At 37.4% G+C, this 25477-nt stretch overlaps 1 protein-coding gene across 2 annotated transcripts in view; it reads right to left on the bottom strand.

Moving 5' to 3' along the window:
- The window catches only part of arap2 (ArfGAP with RhoGAP domain, ankyrin repeat and PH domain 2), a 97344-nt gene that overhangs the window by 62385 nt on the left and 9482 nt on the right, over positions 1–25477 (bottom strand). The window contains exons 2-9 of one of the 2 annotated variants that reach the window (XM_079604738.1): positions 16924–17655; positions 15822–15898; positions 14442–14518; positions 12593–12657; positions 11524–11868; positions 10114–10183; positions 4399–4519; positions 930–1108 (exon numbers count right to left, since the gene is read on the bottom strand). In XM_079604738.1, the coding sequence (XP_079460864.1) occupies positions 930–1108; positions 4399–4519; positions 10114–10183; positions 11524–11868; positions 12593–12657; positions 14442–14518; positions 15822–15898; positions 16924–17591 (1602 nt within the window). In that variant the 5' untranslated portion in view covers positions 17592–17655. The remainder of the gene's footprint in view (positions 1–929; positions 1109–4398; positions 4520–10113; positions 10184–11523; positions 11869–12592; positions 12658–14441; positions 14519–15821; positions 15899–16923; positions 17656–25477) is intronic. The other variant, XM_079604739.1, reaches the window with a different exon arrangement.

Below are 25477 nucleotides of genomic sequence, written 5' to 3' on the forward strand. Positions count from 1 at the left end.
CGTCTTTTTGTGTTCTTTGTTTTGGAGCAAATAGTTTAAGTAAGGAAATCAAAAATCGATGTAGCACTAAACTGTAGTGGCATCACGTGATTTGGGCTTGCCTGTTAGGTTGGCTTTCATTACCTTGGGGAAACATCATGGCCTGACCTCAGAGGAGAAAAGGGCAGCACACTTCATCCTCTCCAAGACGGGAAGGGGGGAAAAAACCAGCGTCCTGGGCAGCTCGTTCATCTTGTTAAATTAAATACTCCACTTCACTGAACATGAACCGAGCTACCCACCACCGCACCTTTTTCCTCCCTCTCTCGGTCTCCTTCTCTCCATCTCGATGTTCCTTTGTGTTTTCTTCATCCCTCAACAGTCACTGCTGTCTTCACCTCCCTCTGTTATCCCTCCGTCCTTGTCTCTCTGCCCAGTTCCTCCTTCATTCCCTCTTTTCCCTCACTCCTTTACTTTTGCCCCATGCCATCTTTTCCTCCACTCCCTCCCGTTTATCTCACCACTTGTCGGAGTGGTTGCCACAGAGGGGATTTAATGCAAAAACAATACAATCAATTTCCATTTTCACTGCTCTCTTTCTCTTTCCCCCTTCCGCATGCTAAATCGCCTGACGAAAAACAATTTCCTTGCAGAATGAAGACAAAGATGTTTGCTCGTGCTAATAAGGAAAATAATGAAAGACAAACAGAGATGATAAAGTGTGTGTGCCGCCTATTCACACAGAATAACCTTCTCTGCTTAATCTCATTTAAAACTGAGACCAATTGGGTATAGATCACATGCATATGCATGCGAGGTGCCATGGCTTGCGTGTGCATTGTAATAAACACGCTCTCAGCATATGGGGTCATTCACATTGGATGGATGGATGGATGGATGGATGCCCAAAAAAAAAAAAACCTAACAAAACAAGAGATATATAGATCTACCTGGTCTGTTTTACTGAGTCTGAAGCTGGTTCCCATGAGGCTGAGGTAGACTCTTCCTTTGAGGCCGCGCAGCTCGACGTAGCCACTCTTGTTTGTGTTATTTTTGCGAGGCTGACGGGAAATGGAGGACTGGGAGCTCACTGCAGACTGGAGAACCTCTAGCCAATCCTGACGTTCTCCTAAGAGGGAAGACAGAAGATGGAGGGAGGTAAGAAGTGGTGTGCGTGCCTGTGGAGGAACGCTGCATTCTGTTTGATGTATGTTGGTGAACGCGCAGGTATGCATGCGTGTGTGTGTGTGGAGATGCTGTGCCACGGGAATAAAAGGGAAGGAAAAAGTGTCTAATATTATTGTTATGCTTTATAAACTTTTAAATCTGCAAACAAAGCAGGTATGCAAAAGCCCCTGTGTCTCATTGTATTGCGTCTGCCTCTGTTTGTGTGAGTGCGTGTGAGATGGAGGAAGGAAGCCTGAGAGGGTTCTCTTGTGCTGTTTAAATAGGGCTACAGGGGCTTGCACAAATTCGTTGCAAGCACACACGCTAGCCAAAAAACATTAACAGCTGGATACTCTTATCCTCTGCAGGTCTACAGCACCTGCCACATCCAGAGACAGACAGAGAGACAGAGAGACAGAGAGACAGAGAGACAGAGAGACAGAGAGACAGAGAGACAGAGAGACAGAGAGAGAGAGAGAGAGAGAGAGAGAGACTATGAGAGTGCAGAAAACGTCACTTTTGTTAAACATTCCACCTGGGTTTGATTTATGAATATCATTTAATCCATTGGTCAAAGTTTGGATGGTTAGCATGGTCCCAACATGGGGTCAGTAAGAAGTAAATATTTTTATTCAGAAAGGATGCATTAAATTGGTTAAAATTGACAGTAAAGACATTTATAATTTTACATTTATAAAATTTTAATAATATTTCACAACATTCCTGTAATTAAAATCAAATAAATGCAACCTTAAAAACATTAAATAAATCTTAAAGAGCCTTACTTTTTTTTAAAGTGGAGTAGAAATCGTGATTAGCATGCATATTACTATAATTAGCTGTTTATTAGTACTTATAAGCACATATTAATGATTTATTCTACATGACCATATTCTTCATCCCTTAATCCTACCCCATACTATTAATAAGCAGTAATTAGGACTTTATTGAGGCAAATGTCATAGATAATAGTTAGTTAATAGTGAGAATTGGACCCTAATCTAAAGTGTGTCCGAAATCATTTAAGTCGCTTTTCAACAGTTGGGCCAAACCGTTCTCGTTGCTTAACTGCTCCATTCAGTGCTGATCCGGCCCAGCAGGTACGGATATGATTTAATTTTCCAACGTGGAGCTGATAACAGAGCTCTTTGGAATGTAATACAAATGCGTCAATCATTGCCTTGGCAACGCAAGATTTTACAGATGGAATGAGATGTAAATAGCAACTGCATTATGGAGGATTATCAGATTTTTCTGTTAATTTTATTATTAACGTGTGTTTATTCGCTCAAATAGCGCTCTGCCAGCTACAGAGAAACTGGTAGCCGAGCAACAGACAAGTGACCAATCCTGAGTGGCGACGTCACTACATGCAATCTACCAGCACGGTACCGATCTACCGAACCAAGTGGAAATATAACAAACCGTTCCTTACTGTTGTAAGAACTGTTCGGCCCAATGGTGGAAAAGTAGCTTTGGTTTCAGATAAATGGATCAAAACAACTAGCCAGGAGAACTGAAAACTCACATGTTGCCATGAGAAAAGATTGCACATTATATAGACTTTCCTAATAAAACAAATTGTTTAATTGTACAGCCCCAATTATCACTGTTAATGACCATGGCTTCAATACAACCTCACAGAATGTTAAAAACTGCACTTTGTGGTTACCAATAGTCTGAAACCTCGAAAATTGGTGGCTGTGAAATATATTCTTTCCCTTTCTCCATGAAAACATTGTTATTCACAAAATATTACACTCTCTCTGGAAAAAAAGAGACCTGCACAGTTGAAGACTGCCCCAGAAAGAGTGAAAGAGTTTTCTCACTCATACACACACTCTTGTGCATCTAAATGATTCCCAATGTGCTGCTCGATCTCGAACACTAATTCTCATTCTTATCTTTTGTGCTCATCCCGTGACCACCCACTTCCAGCTCTTTCATTCACTCACTCATTCTCTCTCTCCTCCTCTCTTGTGTTTATCTTAAGATTGATGACTCTTTCAGACTGCTATAAAGCTGTTTAAAGATGCATGAGCAGATCGGACCAGTGCTCTCTCTGTCTCTGAATTCTTCTTATGGTGGAGAGTACAGTTAAATGCCTGCCTAAACTGACTTCCCTCAGAAGTAATTCACTTACAATGGGTCAGAGGTCATTACACAAGAGCTGGGGAGAATGGAGGTACTGAGGAGACCATTATTTGTTGATATTCTAGGACACTATGGCACACAGCAGTGCTATTAGCCACAGATTTACCACAGTAATTGTGATGCGGAAACCAAAAGGCCATGTCAATAACATGGTAATTGATTGGCTCATGGTGAACCCCTCACCCTTTCACTGTTGTTTTTACTGCAAGGTGTCTGAAAAAGTTAAATAATCTCACCAGTCTGAATGGCCTTGAGAAAGTCAAGTTGCTCCATTTACAAATAATGACAAATCATAGATTACAGATATTCAGTGTCCACAGAAAGTATTTGGAGATGTATGTAACACTCAAAAATGTTTGAGCTTCATTGGATTAGAAACAAAATATCAAATTAAATGCAATGACATACAGATTTAAGTGCAGTTTAAGAGGTCAAATACATTTTGAGGCCGCCGTAGGAGAAAATTCCTTTAAAGAGGCAATATTATAAGTAATTATGTTTTTGGGGTCTAGAACAGGTTTTCATTCGTGAATGTTCCAAAAATACAATATTTTTCACATAATCTGTAAGAAACGCTCCATTTAGTTCTGGTCTCAATGAAGCCCCTTCATCCGAAAAGCCCAATGAGCGCCGATTGATCGGATGGACCAGTGTGTTGTGAATGGTCAATCGCTTCAAGCGTATTTTGGAAATGTCATGTCCATTACCGTAACCGCGTATTTTAACACACAACTAACACAGCGCAACCAGGCCTCGTCTGATTATTAAGAAAATATCACATAAAATATGCAGGCAATGGTGTGGCAACAATATGCACCAACAGGGTGTTTACTGTACATATTAAATCTAAAGCTATCATCATTGTCTCGGTTGTTTCAGCTTCTCCTTTAGTCTGGCGTATCTCTCTCTCTCTCTCGCTCTCATTGGGTGAGCTGTGAAAGATCTACTCAGAGCATCTTATCTTATAGCAGAGATGGTAAGACGATAAAAATATATGTGAAAGATGATAAAAGATAGAGAGTGGAAGTGAATTGGTTTAAAAAGGATTAGTGAAAGGAGGTCGAAACGTGATATAGACAGAAAAGCAAAGAGGCTCACCTTCTTTCTCTGCCCGAAACACAAAGGTTCTTACAGAGGTGACCACCTCAAACTTATTTTCACCCAGAGCTCGAACTTTTTTAACTGCTGAAATAGGAATCAGGCCCTTCGAGTACATCTCCTGCAAAGAATGAGGGAGACAGAAACATTATTCATAGCACAAAGTGTGTATGGACAGACAAACCACTAGTCAAAAAATTGGCCGCACTTGACTGACTGTTTGTCTCTCACAATCTTAAAAACTTATGTAAAGGATTATCGAACAAATGAAAACAAACCATACCAAAATAAACAAAAACAAACCCCAGAGATAAACCAAAAATGAAACTAAAGAAACAAAAAACCTGTTTGGATGCACTGGATAATAGTGAAGAAAAGCCCTTCTGCTTAAAGAAGATTGTGTATGGTGTATACTATATAATGTACACAGTATTCCCATACTTAAATTTTTGTTATTTTATAATTGACGATTTCACTAATATTCTAAAATGTGATGCAAATGAATGATAATAATAATAATAATGTAGGAGAACCATCATGTATCAACACTTTTGGCTGGTACTTTCATACATTGTTTCCAACAGAAAGCTCAATCCAGCCATAATGCATCTGCTTTCTGTAAAATAAAAGAAAAAGAAAAAGAAAAGATGGATTGAGTCAAGCACACACTCAAGCAGGCCTGATTCCTAATACCAGTCCCCAGCTAACAGGCTTGGCACTCCAGTATTTATAGTCTGATGTTTTGTGGGAAGAGATGAGGGAAACAGAGCTAGTTGTTTAGAGAAAGGAGTGTTTGGTCTCTCTGTGTGCTTCAAACCAACATAAGCCTCCAAAGCAGCAATAGAGCTCTGTGAGACCTCCTTTAGTCTACAGAACTCATACACAGCACTCCAGCCGCTCTAAAACAGCAGACTGTGATGGATAGAAAAGGGCAAATGCTGTGGAGAACTGAAAATGAAGTGAGAGAATGAGAGGGAGACAAGAGCCGTTTCAAAACCCAGTGAGCTGCCTACGCAGGTAACATTTTGGGCAACATAGGTGACAAGTCTGTTCTAAAAGGTAGACATCTTCATTGAGCCACCTTGTTTTAGCCGAATACTAATGTAGCGTTGCATAAATCTTTATGTGAAGGTGGCAATACCAGTATGCACTGTGATGAGCTCAGTGGGAAAAAATTATTCAAGGTACTACCGTTGATATCTGGGTTTGGTAAAAAATTATTTTGAAAGAAGTCTCTTTATGCTCACTAAGGCTAGATTTAAAAAAAGTGTTTGAATGTCTTTTGATCAAATTAATGCATGCTCGCTGAATAAAAGTATTAATTTCTTTAAATAATCGTAATGATCCCAAACTTTTAAACGGTACTATATACACAATATAAAATAATACTGTAAATATATTATTCATTAAATACTGAGAAGTATAAAAAAAATAATGAAAAAAAATTTTTGACCAGAATTTGAGAGTACTATGAACATTCATGATTAATTGTAATGTTGTTTGCCCTTATTGAAATCAGTTTAGTCGAGTTGCTGCCTACAATATGTCGGTCGTTCCAAAACATTTGCGTATGAAGGTTCCATTTCCATTCGAATGCTTCAGAAGATTGCTGCCTACGTAGACTGTAGGAAGTAGTGTAGTTCACTGTGTTTAGGAACAGAGTTAGAGTGAGCTCCACAGACAGAGAAAAAAGGCAAGAGAAGAGAATGAGACAGGAGAAAAAATTAAAGATTAATTTGTCCATTTCAGTTGGCTGTTAATTATTATGATGACCTTGCACTATTTCTAGAACTCGTCCATCCAGAAATAGAAGAGAAGATTTAGTGAGGGACCCCCTCCTCGGCTAGCGCAAATGGAAGAGGTAATGCCAAAGAAAGACAGGAAGAGAACGAATGAGGCAGAGAAAGCGGGAAAAAACAAGAGAGGATGAGAAAGAGAGAGGGATATGATAGCTTGGGGATTGCTTGATCGAGAGAGAATGAGTGAAGAACCAAGGGATCAAGGAAGAGAAGCTCACAAAGCAGAGGGAGCGTGAGATTGCGAGCGAGAAAGAGAGAGAGAGAAAGTAGGGGTCAAAGAGAGCACCGTCTTCTCAAATTAAGGCAGCATGTTAACAACGATGGGCGCAGCTAACCCTAATTATGGTAGGGGGCAGCCATCACCCCTCTCCGGGATCTCGCTCCTCACTCGCTCTTTCTTTCCAATTTTGCATCCTTCCCTCCGCAGCCATGTTATGGCCGTGAACTCCCTGGCATTTTAATGAGACTTCCTCGGTCTAAAATCTGGACAGCAGCGGAAGAGAGTAAAGGGGGATAAAAGTGAAGAGGTGTGCATGTTTATAGGAAGCTAAGTGGCAATAATGAGGCGCTCTCTAAGCTGGCATTAATTATTCATTATAATTACAATTTTCAGGGTCGGCATGATGAAGGGGGCTTAAAGAGTACATGTGCAAACGCAAGCGCATCCATTAAGAGTTTAGAGACGGTTTAAGTAGGTGTGCGCTTATACGAAAACACACACAAAGACAATAAAAAGTTTATAGCAGCAGGATGTACTCGTACAGTTTGTGCACATCTGTGATGGCATGTCGTGCTCACAGCAGGATGTTCTATACATGCACTTTGATGATCAAGAACATATACATCTGAATATGCAATAGAGTTGAAGAGGCTGACTGATGAAGTCTGCATTTGATCAGAGAGCCGGAGAGTGCTGTAATGCCAGTAGCTTTTGTTTTCACTGGTGCTGGGTTAGTTCTGCAGTGGAGCCATGGGGACACCACCTGGCAGAGGGGCGCTAAAGCAAGTGAGTAAAGTGTGTAAACTGACTTAAATATATTGTGTGGAGAGAGAGAAAAAAAAATCAACAAAATGCATTTGCATTTTTTTTTTTTTGCATTGTCCAACACCAGCCAGAAGCACACAGCTGAATGTAGTATTCTAAAAGATCTGCTGTCATACACTATCTGTCAAAAATGTGGAATAATTAAGTTTATTTCAAGAAGTTGTGTCTGAAAGAAGCATCTTATGCGCACCAAGGCTGCATTTATTTGATTAAAAATACACTAAAAACAGTAATATTGTAAAATATTATTACTATTTAAAAGAATAATTTTCTAATATAATATATTATAAAACAGAATTTATTCCTGGTATGGCAAAATTGAATTTTCAGCATCATTACTCCACTCTTTGGCGTCACATGATCCTTTAAAGATCATTATAATATGATTTGATGCTCAAGTGTTATCAATTATTACTGTGCCCTCAAGTTTGTGCTGCTCTTTTTTTGTGGGATTCATTTTCCAGGATTCTTTGATGAATAGAAATTTGAAAACAAAAACATTTATTTGAAACTGAAAACTGCAAATCTTTACTGTTCAATTTAATATGTAATTGCTGCTGAAAAGTCTGCTTTACCATCAAATTAATAAATTAGATTTTAAAATTGTAAAAGCATTTTATAACATTGCAGTTTTTAGTGTGTATTTTGATCAAATGCAGTCTTGGTGAGCATAAGAGACTTATGTATTCAAATAAAAATGATATCTATATATATATATAATCTTTTTTTAAACGTATTCCAAACTTTTGACCAGTAGTGTAGTTGTAGGTCATGGGAAGCTCACATCTGAGCTCACATCTAAACTGGATGACTACAACCATCAAAAACAAAGGGGCGGGTGGTGAGAAAGCTTTCCACAGGCACTCCCAGAGGACTTTTGAGCTTTTCTGGATTTTCTACACAGTTGTACTCAACCCAAACATCTCCACACACCCTGCCAACTGACAGGTGACACTCTAAACCTCTTTCACTCACACATAAATGCCAAAACACTGTGAAAGTGTTACTTGGATCCCCTGACGTCGCAGACCTGGTCGCAAGGTTGATGAAACATCAGGTAAGTTTGCGGGGAGACCATGCTGCTCCGTCCCCAAGGGTCCTACAGGAAACCAGTGGGAGTGTGGTGCTCGCCTCTCTCCCACGCTTAAGGAGGTCTCTGATTGATGACATCATTATGTGATGTCAAGAAGTGAGCAGTGATTGAGATTAACCATTTCAATCAGAGAAGAGAGACTAAGGAGAGAATGTGTCTGCTGAGGACAATCAGTTGGAGGACAATTTCTTTCAAACTTTCCTTAAGTTTTCTTGATTAGTGATACTTTTTAAGAAAACTTGTCACTTTTCCTCAATTATTAATACATAGAAGGAAGCAACCATCCAGCATCCAAACATAAACGCACTAAAAAAACGCTCAGAGGACCAACTTATCCATGTTCTGGAAACCACTTGCAACACTATAGAATAGCCACGAGGCTGCAGGTTTTGTTTTGCCATCACTCACACTATTCTAGTTAAGACTGAAAAAGGCATCATACTATGCCATCACTCACACTATTCTAGTTAAGATGGCATCATACTATTTACATACAAACACACACTGTATATATATATATATATATATATATATATATATATATATATATATATATATATATAGCTCAGTGGCGTTCGGCCCATATAAGCTGTGAATACTCTGCATTCCCAAGCCATTTATAGACTCGCTGATTAGTATTAACACTATAAAAAAATACTATAAATTCCTTTGTTTGAAGTGTACCATAAAGCTTACATGATAAAATGTTAGTAATACATATGTAACTCTTAGTCATTTATATATCTGTTATAGATCGTCATCATTGTCCCGCGTTCTCATTGGTTTGCTGGCATATGGGGGCATATGGCATATGAGATATATATATACACACACACACACATACCTATATATATATATATATATATATATATATATATATATATATATATATATATATATATATATATATATATATATATATATATATATATGTAGATAATATTTATATTTCAAATAAATTGTGTTCTTTTGAATTGATCAATTTAAAAAAAAAAAGTAATTATTTAATTTATCACTCCACAGTTTTATGTGCACTCCACAGTTTCCACAGTTTCTAAAATTAGATTTAGACGTTAATGTAAAAACTGCCTTATGTCACGTGCAATTTACATGTTTGCATACAATTTGTGGGATGTGCTGGACCAACAAGTTCGATCAATGGCAGCTCCACCTCGCAACCTAGAGGATTTGAAGGATCTGCTGCTAACGTCTTAATGCCAGATACCACAGGACACCTTCGGGAGTCCATGCCTTTGCGGGTCGGCATTGTTTCGGCAGCATGCGGAGGACCAACAGCATATTAGGCAGGTGGTCATAATGTTTTGGCTCGTCGGAGTATATCCTATAAAATGTGTGTGTGGCTGATGATCTTATTTAGATTAGGTTATAGACAAGAGCATGGTACACCCAAAGCACCCTCCTCCATTTCTATTAAAGTGTCCTCTACCCCCACTGTTTCACACTGATGATATCACCTCGTTCCTGCATTCAGTGTCCTACTGTAATAATACTACCTATATCCACAAAAAGAGTGAGTGACAGTCGACAGCAATGGAGAATCGTTTTAGTTTTATCCCACTGCAAGTGGAAATTAAGAGAGGGATTTGCAGCAGTTTGGACATTCTGAGATCCTTTAAACTGATTGTACATGTTGAGCTTAAAACTGACACCAGTCTTCTAGACTTGTCACAGCGCTCCCCACTCAAACTGCAACAAGAACATGACATGGCAGAGCCCTGGTGTGCGTGTGTGAGAATTAGTGAATATTGGTGTATCACCTTATCGCTGTTGTAGTAAGTGAGATTTCCTCCTTCAAGCTTCACCCATCTTCTCTGAAAGACGCGATTCCTACAAGCACAAAATGAAGTGTCATGTTGACAAAAGTCAAAACTAAAGTGATGGGTGATTCACAACATTAGTCATGATACAAGATTAAAATTACTATCATTGAGGGTTCATCAGGACCTAATCAATAATTTTGGCCAGTTGAACCACTCAACTGGCATTGTGGTGCGTCAACTAGTAGTCGTGTGAAGAGGAAGAGAAAAACCCTAAACAGGAAGGCTGTTTTTACCAGTGGGTTTAACGTGTAAAAGCTAATACCAAAATAAAGTGTGAAATGTGTTATAACTTTAGCCCTGTCTTTGCTAAAGCATTGTACACTTGTTTTCAAAGATATTTTCCTTCTCAAAATTTCAGATTTTTTGATGCTTTTGAAATAATTCTTTATCTGTATTTATTTAATCTAAAATACAGTAAAAAAAATGTTTAACATCATTACTCCAGTCTTCAGTCACATGATCCTTCAGAAATCATTCTAATAGGATGATTTGGTGCCAAAGAAACTTCTTATTGACAGTTGTTTGAAAATTTCTAATAAATGTAAAAGTTATACATATATTTATTTATTTATTTATTATTTTAAAATGCTTATTGTCCCCGATTTTTGAACAAGGAGGTGGTTTGGTCTTGTAACATTCAAATGGAAAAGAGTTAATCTGAAACAGAAACTGCTTTGGTGCCTTCATCTGAGAGAGATCATGTACATTAATGAAAATGTTTCATTCATTTTAGGAAGCCAACAGAATGAGGCCACTTTGCAATTACAGTCCACAATGATTAAGAGCCAATTGACTCAACATGTGATGTCAAGTTGATCAAGATATAAACAATTCAACATAATTTGATTCTTTGAATTTGAACAAATGAAGCAGCAGGTCATGTGGTCAAGGGAACACACTGCTGCACTTATAATTGGATCAATTAGTAATCAGTTCTGTTAAATGCAAAATGTGTGTTGTGTTATGGGACTCTATAGTGGATTCAAAACAGCTTCAGAACATTGCAGAACATTGGGCACTTAACAGTCAGCTCACCGCGGTGTAGAGTACAGCTTCCCGCTGTTGTGCGGCTTTAGAGGACTTGAAATGTGATGCATGAGTCTTTTATGGTCATATGGTCTCTATGCACTGTATGGTAAAAAGCTGCGTGAAGTGCATATTTTGAGTTCCACAGAAGAAATAACACCATATGGAGTTAGAACGACACTTGTGTGTGATTATTACTTAACATTGATAACTTTGATATGCGTTTTAGTACTCGACTGACAGCATTCTCAAGAATAATCTTAAAAGAAAAGTTTAAACAAAGACTGCAAAGCATCAAACAGAGGCCGGTATGGTCCTTACCCTTGAGGGGAGAGTTTGTCCAGCCAGCCTGCTTTGGCTGCAGAGTTACAGGTCCCATAGAAGCAGGCGTAGGGAGAAATGGAAACTTCTATTTGAGGGGGTAAATCATCCAGTTCCATACTGTATAAGTCATTCACAACTGTTTGTGGCTGGGCCACAGCTGATGGTCCGGTGCTCAAGAGAAGAGCCGGAGGTGTAGGATGATTAGAAGAGCTTTCATTAGCCAATCGCTGACTAAGTGTGGACGCTTGGACAATGGAGTAACCATCATCATTGTCAACATGTTGCTTGGAAAGGTCTTGCTTGTTATTGTGTGCTTTTTCTTTGGTTCGTGTCTGCTTGTTTCTAAAAAAAAAAAATAAGAATGAGAATACATTTGTTAAGTTGGTACAAGAGTAAGGCTAAATAAAAACAAGTAGCTTCATTTAATTTCCATTAAAAAAGAAGACTTTTCATTCATTGCTTTTGTTTTAAATGATGACCATATTTAGTTCCTGAGGGATAGTTTACCCCCCAAATTTTTTTAAATTATCTCATTGACACCCTTATGTCGTTCCAAACCTGTACTGTATGACCGACTTTCTTTTTGAACAAAAAAGAAGATATTTTGAGAAATGTTTATTTTGACATGTTTGACATATTTTATACAATAGAAGTCAATGATAACCAAACAGTTTTGGTTAACAACCTTCTTCCAAACATACAGGTCATACAAGTTTGGAACAACATGAAGGTGAGTGAATTTTCATTATTGTGTGAACTATCCCTTTAAGAATAGACAGTTTTGATGAGGATATGCAAAGAATAATTGATAATTAATTAATTACTGAAAATGTATTTACACCCAAAGGGCTAATGCCAATTGGCCATTACACCTGCTACAAACCAAAGACAAAACAATGCCAGAAACCAAATGCCAAAAATAGAGCATTTACAATAGTTAAAAAAACAGTTAAAATCACAGAAACCAGCAAGAATATGAGGACTTCACATAAAAGTTTATTATTATTTGAGAATTAGGTTATTAAAGTCCAAGCTAAAAGACACTGAAGTTCACCACATTATTTACCTCAACGTCTGCTCTTCCGGGTTCTCTTTTACTCCTTGATTGGACATTACATCTTTGCCCAAATCCTGAAAAACAAATACAAGCAAGATGAAACTCTATAATGCACTTCTATGAACTAGAAGTAAAAGCAAGCCTATTTTCGAAATTATGTTTTAAAATACCATTCACCCTTTTTAGGCATGTCTTGGGGCATGTCCAGACCGATAGACCAAAATAGAGACTTAAATTGTTACGTTGTGTTTTCTCCATTGTTTGTATAGCTTTCACAGGGAAACATTTTGAAGCATACCAAAATGTTACATATATAAAATGTATCAGTAAGAGTGGGAAAATGCACCTGTTTCGTAGAGCATTGACATTTCAAGATGAAGAGATGCTTTTTGGTTTTCAACTGCAATAAGTAATGTGCTCTCAAATACAATTAAACAATGCTACTTTTAAAGGATAATTCCGGTATTTAACACCTTGAGTCTATATTGTAGTTTGTTTTGGATGAACAAGAGTGGTGGACAACATTTTTTTGACAATGGTTCCTCTCTCGAGTTTTTGACTATAATAGAATTGGCCATGGACCCATTTAACATTGGAGTCAATGGGCATGTCCGAAAATTTCATTAAAACAGCCAATAATGTTTGTTTACAAAACTGTTAAACTCACCGAGTGGTTAGTGGTGTTCGTTGATGATTATAAACAATATATCGTCGCAATATATGATTCCAATCCGTTTATTTTGCTATAGTGGAACTATTTTTTCAGACACTTCACAACCGTGTAACTTCCGCTCAATATTTGAATCTGAAGCGTTAGCACACTCCCGACCACTTGATGGCGATAACCGATGTTTATGTCTCGCGGGACACTCACGGTCACAGTCGAGTTCAACTTCATATTACACTGGTCAGTGGTCACGTCTTTCAATATTTTCAAGGTTTTGTTTGTTTATTTCGCTTACTCTCCCGGAGCACAGTTGCTCTGCTCGCTAGCCTTATGAGAAACGGAAGCGAGCAAAAAGACTACATCGACCAAATGTAAACCGCCCCCTTTCCGTTTCTGGTAGCGCATTTATATTAACGAGCACTCAGTCCTTCAACAGAATTCAATGGGATTTTACAAAATGACGAATAAAACACGACAGAAACTGTATTTCGCAACACTTTTTGTTTCTGGAACATCAATAACATCACTAATCAGTCGGTGAGTTGCACAGTTTTGAAAACTAATGTTAAAGGTTGTTTTAATAACATTTTCGGACATGCCCATTGACTCCAATGTTAAATGGGTCCATGGCCAATTCTTTTATAGTCAAAAACTCGAGAGAGGAACCATTGTCAAAAAAATGTTGTCCACCACTCTTGTTCATCCAAAACAAACTACAATATAGACTCAAGGTGTTAAATACCGGAATTATCCTTTAACCTAACATTTTCCATTATGAATGATACAGTTTGGTTGCTTGGTCCTTTAGGTCGGATTGCTTTATCATCACAACCAAACCAATCAAGAGTTTGTTTTCAATCAGGCCGAGACCACACCGTTCACTCGACATCATACTGATTATTTCGGTGTGAATCCGAGAGTGACTGCCATAATTCACATATGCCTAAACAAACAACTAAGGTAGAAAACGTGCCAGGTTTTGAAAACAAATTCTCCAAAATAGCCAGGTGTGAAAAGATACTAAAAACTGTAACTCATAAGGAAGAGGTGTTAAGAATAGGAATATGCACTACATGTGAGCTCATTAGATCATGTGCACAACCACACTTATACACACACATAACAACCACTGATATGTCATTCATTTGATCACAAACAATTCCAGGACAGGTATTTTTTGTATTCACTTACCAGTTCATTTTCTGTTGAATTGTACAGAAAAAGCTCTCCATACGGGTCAATGGGGGACAAGGTCCTTTGAACAGATGCTGAAATTAACACAACAGGAAAAAGGTCATTATGACAAACAGGTTGTGGTTTTTGTGGTATGAGTCTGTGAAGAGGGCAAAGGAGAAAGAACGAGGTATGAGAAAGAAAAGAACAAGCATAAAATGAGATCCCACACATTGTCCTTTAGTGCAGCCAGCTTGGAAAATGTACCAAAAAAGGGAGCAGCTTGGGTGACTGGTTGTCAAGGTGACAAATGACCACCATATCTCTGCGGAGACAGTAAGGGGCAGCATGGATTCCAGACTGTTCCCTCCGGACGGACACACACATAGATATATAGCTAATAGACAGGGCCCCCCGCAAGATAAGACCCTACTGTAGGCGGTTTGATCTAGACGCCGCTATGTTATCTATGATAGAACTGTACTGTATTGTATCACATTTTAACCCAGTAGCTGAGGTGTCATTTTAGATCAGTGTCATCGTTTATCATTATCAAGAGTTGACCTTCTAACTACAGATGATACGCTCGCTCTCTTTTCCTTCCTCTCTGCCCTCTTTTATCTGTCTTCTACAAGAACCTGTTTCAGGAAAATTGTGTAAATTGCTCAGAGAGCATTTTGTAAATTAACGTGGGATAGCACAGTCCTTTTTTGCCCCCTTCTATGGTGTCATCCTTAATTTGAAGGTGCCAAAACATTCTTAAACCATTGATTAAACCTTGGTTTCTAGTTCTTCTCTGCTGCAAACTAATTCCCTTGTTCACAGTCTACACTTTTTTTGTTTGAGTGCTTTAAACTTTCTCTAAAACTTCATCTACCTTTCCATTACATTTTAGTCTCCAGAGAGTGAGAACAGAATTAAGTTGTAGATGTTGTAGATATACAGGCATTATTATACTACTTTTACAGCCAAGTCTGGTTTCTGACTTCAGTGTAACTTCCAATTCTCAACTACACACACACACACACACTCTCCTGCAAACAATTTCCAAACTATTCCTTTAGGACACTAAAAGTACCTTTCCTGCTACAATTACAAACACTGTGACATGTTCAGAATGAGAACCCAATGGAACATTTCAAAGCCAAAGGTGGTTTCAAAGGCACACACAAAAGCAAGTTTCTGTAGGTTTGGCAAACTAGGCTTCTCCACATACATGCATACGGAGATAAGAACAAATTCCATTGAGAGACTGCTGTACTGGCTTTGTCTCTTTCCCAGAGCATATTTGAAATCCCATTTATTTTAACAGGGTAAAAAATGGCTCAATGACTCAATCATGAGTCAGAACAAAAGATATAAACCACTAAAACTGGAATAAAGTGAAGCATGGTGTACCTTCTTGACTGCTTGCGGGGCAGACGGGTCCCTCAGACCTTGTGAGATGGTCAGTGTTGTTGTGTGCTGCCTCATTCCTGCACACACATTTGTGAGGATAAACATGTGAATGTTTTTTGAATATATGACTGAATGGATAAAAAAAAGAAAGAAAAAAAAAGAATATTTTACAGTCCCATTCTGTGACACTCGAATGAGGACTCCACCGTATTCCCACGCGGATACGGATCCTTAGGAGTATTAGAGTGTTTCTTCAACTATGGGTGCTTTTGGTCTTGTAAACTCAAAACACTTTAATTTGTCTACCAGCAATGTCCAGCAGTTAATATACCTGTGATAAATGAGTTTGTCATTTATGTTATTCATGAACCAATAGCATAAAAGGCTGCTGATGTAAATTTAAATTCTTTTTTTTCTTTCTTTTTTTTATGAAATGGCCAACTGTTAGTTTGCTTTGGCTATTTTCTTAGCTTATGTACCCAAAACACAAGTTTAAACTTGTGTAACTTGTGTAAACTTGTATAAACATAATTCCTTGATTGTTTGTGTACCAACAGTATTATGTATCATTTTCCCACCCCAAAATGTGTCAGACATTCAGTTAATTGTAAGTAAGATCCTGATGACATATGCTGGCGTTCACAAAGTCGCTGTTTCACCGAGTACCACTAGTTTTGCCAAACAAGTGCAGGTTCTGCAGCAACCGAAATGACCGCTGGTCATAATAGTTTTAGAGGGCCGAAATCATCGAATAAAACAGGTATGTTTAATTTGCGCTTTTTTGACGCCATGTTTTGCCTGTGTCATTGTCTATTTTTGTGCAGACAACATGCATGATTTCAAAAAACCAATTTTTCAGATGTAATTACAGTAATTACAGAAACTATAATTTCGGATTTGGTTTTTCAGCTAATCGAAAAAAGTAAAAAGTTTGGTAAAATTATTTCAAATTCGAGTCCCTGCTCATGGATTCTTTGATGACCCCAACCTCTTTCTTTCCTACTTTGTTTCCTGTCCGCTCTCCAGCTATACTATCTAAATAAAGGGAAAAACATCAAAAATATATATTATATAATTAATATTCAGTTCTATATTTACTAACCAGTCATAAGGAGGTTTGAAGGGATGTTCAGGGATCTCTGGTACAGGCCTGTGTCGTAGCTTAAAGGAGCGGGAAGACCTCGGCTCAGAGGGTCCCTCAATGAAGGGACACTCCTCATATATTTCATTTTCAACCATTTCTCCCTGAAACCATACAGAAGCTCCTCCTGAACGAAAGTCATCATTCTCATCTGGAATAGGGTCTTCTGAAAAGTTCTCCAGTGATTCACTGCTGCCATGCTCAGAAGCTGAGCTAGAGCTGGAGGAAACAGCATGACATGTTACACTAGAAAGTGTTTGAAAACCAATGGCCATCCGCTCTGAGTTAGCATTAGTCCTTGATGTTCCTCTCTGTCTATCCTTGGGAAACACTTGTCTAGGCCTTGGGATCGGCTTTCTCCTCACTGGTACTTTCACATGACTATTATTTCCATCTGCTTCCACCATCAGGGTCTCCAGACTGCTTAAGATCCTCCGTCGGTGTCCTGTGGGAATATGGTCCACCTCTAGAAGCTTCTCCTCAGTTAGGCTCCTGAGGTCCTTAAGGCAACGGTAGCCAGCCTGGGCAAAGCTGGAGGCATATTGGGGCAGGTGCAGATTGGTCAGCCACACAGTAATCTCCTGGCCAGGCTCCATAGTAGATGAGACACAGGGGTCTTCAGTGGTCATGAAATCTACTGTATGGCATTGGTTGACAAGGTTGAGACAAGTTGAAAAGATGTGGGAAAACACCCTAGAAAAAAAAAATTGTGTTTAGGGGTGGGCAAAAAAAAAAAAAAAAAAAAATGCATGCAGGATCACGATCCATGATCTTATCAATTCTTTTTAAAAAAATTTACAGACAATGTAGGTAAAAGTAGGGGTGGGGGATACGACCAAAATCTTATTTCACTTTATTTCATTATTTTATCTTTGTTATTAAAATGAAGAACAATGATAAAAAATAAACAATAATAGGACAAATACAACATATACAAATGAAATAAACAGTAGGTGTATTTAACAGTATTTTATTTAGCATTCACGTAAGACATTTTATAAAAACATTTTATAAAACACCATATAGACTTCCCTGTATGAATAAAATATACACACCAATTATTTTTAAATCTACAGAAAATATTCAATAAAGAGCAATAAGTGATTTCCTCTTTGTATTTTGTTGTTTGATTAACATTAATGACACAGACAGCAGCAGGTATATTAGGCTAGTCACTTTAAGACCGAACGCACGAATCTAATATACCTACACGCATCCAAACTGTTTCCATTTACTTAAGATATAAATAACTGTGTTTATATGTAAACCTTGTGTGTATTTGACAGTTCAAACACAATAAGATGTAAAAAAAGACCTTAGGTTGGTACTCATGCACTGTGTGACAGGCTTTTAACATGCGTGTGCTTTGGGCGTGAGCGTTAAAGGGGTGGTAAAGTATGATTTAACTTTTCTAACTTTAGTTAGTGTGAAATGTTGCTGTTTGAACATAAACAACATCTGCAAAGTTACAATACTCAAAGTTCAAAGCAAAGGAAGATATTTGGTTTTAAAGAAAAGGACTACAGCTAACAAAGCGCTGGTAGGGACTACACGACATTCCTTCGGGGTTAGTGACATCAGCAAGCCTAAAATGTACATAAACCTCACCCCCGGGAGCACGCAGTCCATGTTGAGTAGAGGAAAAGTTGTTGTATAGGAGTATATTTGTGAGTCAGCTCCAACTTTAATCCATCTTTTCACATGCAATAGAAAGTCACTCTGTGTGCATCTCACAACAGTTCCAGCGACTTATAGATTACCATGACAGAATATGCTAATTGAAGATAGTTAACTCCACATCAGCAACATAAATTCATCAACTAACCAATCAGAGACGTCCTGTAGCATTCTACATGTTGTCACTTCTTCTTGAGTCGCTCCATCTTTGTCTGACTCCGTTTTAACATTAACCCCCTGGGGTCGGCAATCACGCCGGCGTGATTTGCGCGTTTTTTTTCACATAGCAGCTGAATAAACTTAAAATACTCCGTCATATATGGTCATGCAGACTTAATAAAAATTAAAAAAGAATCTGTGAGATGTCTACTTTTGTATGTGTCCACTTACAATCAAAACAAAATGTTGTGCTTTTGTAAAATAAAGAAATTAAACAGGGTGTGCATTCTGCCTCTCCGTCTCGTGAACTTTTTTTTCTTGAGCACGTCTCTAAACATTTAAAAAACTCAGCGAATACTTGTCACACATTTGTGAGCTCTATATATTTATAATCATTTAATTGTGTAGTTTTAAATTATCTGATTCAAAACGAAAACAAATATTCTCTGTTTAAGTAATTTGTATAAAACCAACAAGATATTCAGTTTCTCTAACCCTTCCTCATTAGTTTTAATGTGACCACACCCACACGCGCAAAACATATAGAGATGCAAATCGTCCATGTGTCGCGCGAACGCCCCCATTACCTCAACAACAAAGCGGCAAACTTTATCAGTCCTCTCTGCAGTCGTCGAGTTTGGAAGACATGCTGTGAGATTATTGGGTTTACATCTGAATTATATTAGTTAGTGTTATTGTTGCATAAACTTCATATTGCCATTGAACTGTTGCTCGATGCTTCAGTGAATGTTCCCTGCACGCGCTGTGAGAGTTTGAGTCATTCGCGCGACGTGCGTTTGAAAAGCAAAACGCACCATGATTTTACTCCAATCTCATTTCATAACGTCATATCGATTGTAAACATTTGAAGTAACATATGATAATCAATATGTTTTTCTCTAGTGTAGTGTTACTGAAGTGTTCCTTTTTAACTATGCCTGCTATACTATTGTTCTTATTATTTGATTCAGCCCTGCAGGTATATGCCTACAAGGCACAACAAATGTATATATATGTATGTATATATATATATATATATATATATATATATATATATATATATATATATATATATATATATATATATATATATATAGCCTCCCATAATGGCCCATAATGGCCCCACTATGTGTGTGTGTGTGTGTGTGTGTGTGTGTGTGTGTGTGTATTTTGTAAATTTTAAAAAGGAATTTTCACCAGAAATCTAAAATGTATTCCCACAATCATGCAGCCCTGGTTTCTTCTTGATATCAGCATGTTCACAGCTTTTTTTATATATATATATATATATATATATATATATATATTAGGTAGCTACCCGTCCTGCTGACTTCAACATGAGCATGAGGAGGTAAAGTGAAAAATCAAACACCTTGGAAATGACAGGTATGCACTATGTTTCAGGAAAGGAAAGGTGTGTGACTGGTTAAGTCTCTGTCTTTAGTTCAGTGTGTTAAATAATGTGCTTTTTGCCATTTGTTGTGTATCTTTGGATTATGTTGTGTTGTAAATAAATTCAAACAATCAAAAAGCCGTTCTTTTTTAAATCTCCTCATTCTTTGTGCAAGGTAATGTAATGATAGTGCCTGAGAGCTCCTAATAGGGCCATTATGGGAGGCTCTTTGTCTCTCTCAGGTGTGAAACACTCAATATTCATGGTGGTTAACGCCTCCTCGCATAAAGCTTTCTTACACAAAACATGTCATACAAATTTTAAATCAATATATTGTCTTATCTGAATGAGTATTCAGGATGATTTTCACATAGTTTTGGAGCAAATATTCTAGGCTACGTGATACAATTTTCAAAAGCCTTGCGAAGAAATAATTAGTTTGTGTTTCATGACATTATTTCAGTGACTTTTTTTTTGGTCATTTTCACAAACCACGCATAAATGTTATTATCTCAAAACTACAAACTTTTACATACATGCTGCTGACATATTATTGTAGCAGAGTTTGTGCTGAATGCAGTGTAATAAGACCTTAGCCATGAAAATGTCACAAGTAACAGAAATAAGCACAAATGTTAGAGCATGTCAGAACACCTCCAGGACCCAGAAAACACCTCAGACCCCAGGGGGTTAAAGACAGAACAGTTTCTGTCATTTTAGTTTTGTTTAGTTGAGGTAATCGCAGCTGCTAACACACATGAGCTCTTGAAAACCCGCCCTTTGCAGCAGCTCATTTGCATTTAAAGGGCCAGGCACAAAACTGTGCGTTTTTGCAAACCTTCAAAAAGTGACAACTTTAACATGCTATATAAAAATATCTGTGGGGTATTTTGTGCTAAAACTGCACACACACACTCTGGGGACATCAGAGATGTATTTAACATCGTGTGAAAATGGCATTTAAGTTTATGTTTATGTCAGAACAGCGTGCAGAATATTTTTTTGACTGGCAAGGCTTAAAACACATGCAAATTATCAACTTTATTATGGTGAAGAACTGCAATGGGCACGAAACCCTACCACTGCACTGCTAAACATGATGTGAATGTGCGTGGCGTTGAACAATATGCTGGGATGGGGGCGCCAGAACTGCAACTGACAGAATGCACTGTAGCACGATAATACAATCTCTCTTCAAAGGCAGATCATGAACACATTTTAAATTGTTCACAATTTAAAATAATAATATCCCACACCCCTACTTGGTTATGAATAATTTTATTCGCGTTAACGGGGTCATGACTCATGACATTAATCATATTATACTATAGGGGCTTTCGCACCGGGTAGTTCCAGGAACTTAGTTCTAGGAACTACCACCAGGGTGGTTCCCGGAGAACTAATGGTTCCCCTAGGAACATTTTCCTGGTTGCATTCGCACCACCAGTAGGAACTCTGAAGTGACGTAAGCCGCGCTTGTTGTTGTGACCTTTATTTTGACGGTGCTGAGAACGCCAGCCAATGCCACAGAGTGCTCGCATTCTCCATGTTCATTAGTTCACGATCGGTCTTACAGTCCTGTCTAATACGTTATTAATAGAACTGTTATACATAGAAAGTAGACAGTGATGAAAAGTTATTAGCGTATGCAGTGTGGTTGATGTCCAGTGTTACTAGCTGAGCAGAAATGCATAATCATGTTTGCCTTGGTCCCCTCAAAGTTGCATTGGATTTTTGGGATTTGTAAAGTTGGATTTTCTCCTCAGCATAAAGGTTAAGAGTTTCTTTGTTTCTTGAGTAAATATATAAGCTATAATCTGTGTGTTTACACAGCCTTTTTTTTAAATGATGGCTGCTGGCGTTTTACGGCCAATCAGCGTACAATAACTTCACCGATACCGTTTATCACGGGCTCGGTCGGTTTCTCTTTTTGCCAGCAGATTCTCTGTGTTGTTCTGTTGACTGTTCAGCATTATTTTTATTAATTTTTTCAAAATTGGTGATTGCACATATATCTTAGCATTGTATAGCAGTCTGTGGGGTAAACTAAACACTATTGGCTATTTGAAAGGGGGAGAGGGTCCATTCAATTTGTCTCAGCCTTAGCTTCCTGTTTCAGTGCAACTTACGTCAACACATCATACAAAGCTGCGCTTTCCAATGGACTTCAGTGGGCCTTTAAAAGCAAGCAAAAAGCTTTTTCTAAGGATCAGTGCTCCTGCAGTGATGAAACCATTCTGAAAAAAAATCAGATGATTTATTGCTTTTTTGGAGAGCCGTCAAAAATAATCAATTCTACTTTCCAACAGTGTGTTACTGTATTGACTTGGGAAAATGTTTGCAATGATTCATAAATTATACAATACAACCTTTTAGGAGCAACATCAAAAATACTCACGGTTTTGATGTTTACATTCAAGTGAAGCAACAAGCCAAATTAATCTTGCAAGAAAGGTCTCTATATATGTATAACCACTATCTATATCTCATTACCATCCAGTCTTTTTTTATTTTTTTAAGAAAACTGAGAACTTTTCAAAAACAACTTTTTTATAAATTTTTATTCTTCAGAGAAAATTGAAACATGGCTATATATCATCTTCGTTAGGAATCAACACTAAAGGCCAGTTCACCAAGACAAATGTTTGGTGTGAAAAGTAGATGCAATAAACATTTTAATTTGAATAAACACCAGTTGTGTCTGTCAATGTGTTGATAGTCCGAAACTATCAATGTGACCTTTTTTTTTTTTACAGAGAGGCATTCTAATCTATTTTCCATTGCACTGTGAATAAAACTGGCCAACCAATAAGAGTTGCACTTTTGGTCATGTATCCGGATACGCTGCTGTTACATAAAACTGTTACAATTTGGTGGTGCACACAAACAGATTATTTTGCTTAGCAATAGTGAAGAAAAGAGCAGAAGAAAAATCTGGACATGTATCTTTCTCTGTACGGTTGTATTTGGTGTTGTCTGATAAACAGCATATTAGTGAGTTAAAAAGGGCATTTCTGCCCTTGCATGTATGTGTACTTATTGCAACATTTTGAACGAACAACAATAAAGACAATTATGAAGAAAATTAAATACTAAGAATAAGAACATAAAATATAAATATATGCCTAGTTCTGTCATGAAACTCTAGATGGAGCAAGCTGATGATAATTACAGCGTTAACTACTTGGCACAAGCTGATTGGTTCATATCACATCTGCAGCCAATGAGCTTGCTGCTTAACATTAAAATGGCTGGTTACCATTGACTAAAGAAGTTTGCAGCGCGCTTTCAGAGTTTGTCTAAAACCCTCCCTCTTCCCCAGCTCCACCTGTATAGATCTGTATTGGTTATTGATATATGATACAACTTCCTGTACTTGCTCTGCAGCAGCAATAATCTACAACAACAGCAATAATCAACAGTAGCGGCAATAAAGCAGCAGCGTAGCAGATCTAGACCAAATATATTAACACTTTCATATCCATTACCATGCAAAAAATCTTCAGAGTTGTCATGATAGAAATAAGGTGTATCAGGATGTTGATAAGCAAACAGCATATTATACTTTTCAGAATGCACCTTGGTTTAGTATTGTTAATGTTAATATATTAACAGTTACAAGTTGATGAAAACAATATGTCATTCTCAAAACGTATTGGTTACACAATCAGCTTTTGTAACTAACTATCATGTAACAGAAGTCACTCTCAAATTGTTCAATACTCGCTACAGCAGACAGAAGTAGATCCGATAGTGTGTCTGTATAATAAGATAACCAGCCGTCCAATATTTCCACTGCCATGTTATAAATAGTTTTGTATAAACACAGTATAAATGTATGAAGACTGACAGGAACACAAAAGCATGATAAATGACTAGCTGTCCACGGAGTTCAGTTCATTTAGGAAATATCAAATGAACTCGCTCTCAAAATTCGGTTTTCACTCCTGTAAATTCCAGGTAGTCCCTTTGGTGATTTAAAGTGACTGTAATTTTCTTTCATAACTAAATTATGTACACGATAACAGTGTTTAACAAGACTGACAATCATATTTCACTGCAGTGAATGTACACATTTTGACTGTGTGAGCTATGTTTTGGTTTTTAGTTGTTTTCCCTGAAAATTAATTAACAAAAAACACTTTACTTTTTTTTAGCTGCTAGATATACAAATGACATATTACACCATCTTGCTCTTTCTAGAGAAGTATTATATTGTTGTATGCAAGTATAGTATTGGAGACATGTTGACAAAAGATTGTAATGAACCTGAAGATTAGTTTCTCCACAAGTGTCAAGAGTTGCCTTTAAATTCATAATAAATAAAAAAAAAGTCAAAAAACACCCACATGACATTTAACACCAACATTAAAATGAAAAAAGAAATAATATTATGCATAATGAAAATAAAACCTATTCCAGGATGATTAAGATATTTTGCATTGAAACATTATTTCCATGACAACTCCCCTGTGTAATTAAATTCCCCTGTGAAACTCTAAGCAGCATTTCTTCAATACTAAAATTCAATTAATGTTTTCACAAGCATCAGAAACAATTCTTTCAGCCACTGCAGAGATGTTTAAACCGATTGAGTAATGGTAATCAGCGATGTGAATATTAGTTCCACGGCGTTTAAAGAGCTCTTTCAGTACGTTCTTTCAGTACTCCGCTTCTCCTTTTCTCCACATCACTTCTTTTTTTTTATAACCACTACTAGTATTTTAAACAAGTCTTTTTTGAAACAATGTGTTCTCATCTTGAAAAAGACATAAAAATTACTTTATAATTATTTATTTTTGTTAATGCTGAAATATAACTGAACCTCAGAGAACAGTCTGTTCTTTAAAAATGTATTGCACTGTTGACCTGGATAAAAAAATAAAAAAAAGTATGATATAATATATTGTATCATTTAAAGGTCATTTCAAAAATGCTGTTTGTTCAGCATTCAACTGTAAGGCAGTCAAGTTTTAAAAAAAGGAATAAATTATATATATATATATATATTTGATTCATGATTGAAACAAAAGTTGTGCATGTAAACAGCCATTGAGGAGAGGCTTGAGTATGGCCACTCTGCCAGAAAGCCCAGATCAGTAGTGTGTTGGAGTGATATTTGTCCTTCTATAAATTTCTCCCATCTCCTTATATGATCATGGAGCTCAGCTTCTGGGTCACCACTCTAACCAAAGCCCTTCTCCATCGACTGCTCAGTTTGGCCAGCTCTAGGAAGAGTCCTGGTTGTTCCAAACTTCTTCCATTAAGGATTATGTAGGCTACATG

This window comes from Phoxinus phoxinus, assembly GCF_949152265.1.
Source record: "Phoxinus phoxinus genome assembly, chromosome: 2".
NCBI lineage: Eukaryota > Metazoa > Chordata > Actinopteri > Cypriniformes > Leuciscidae > Phoxinus > Phoxinus phoxinus.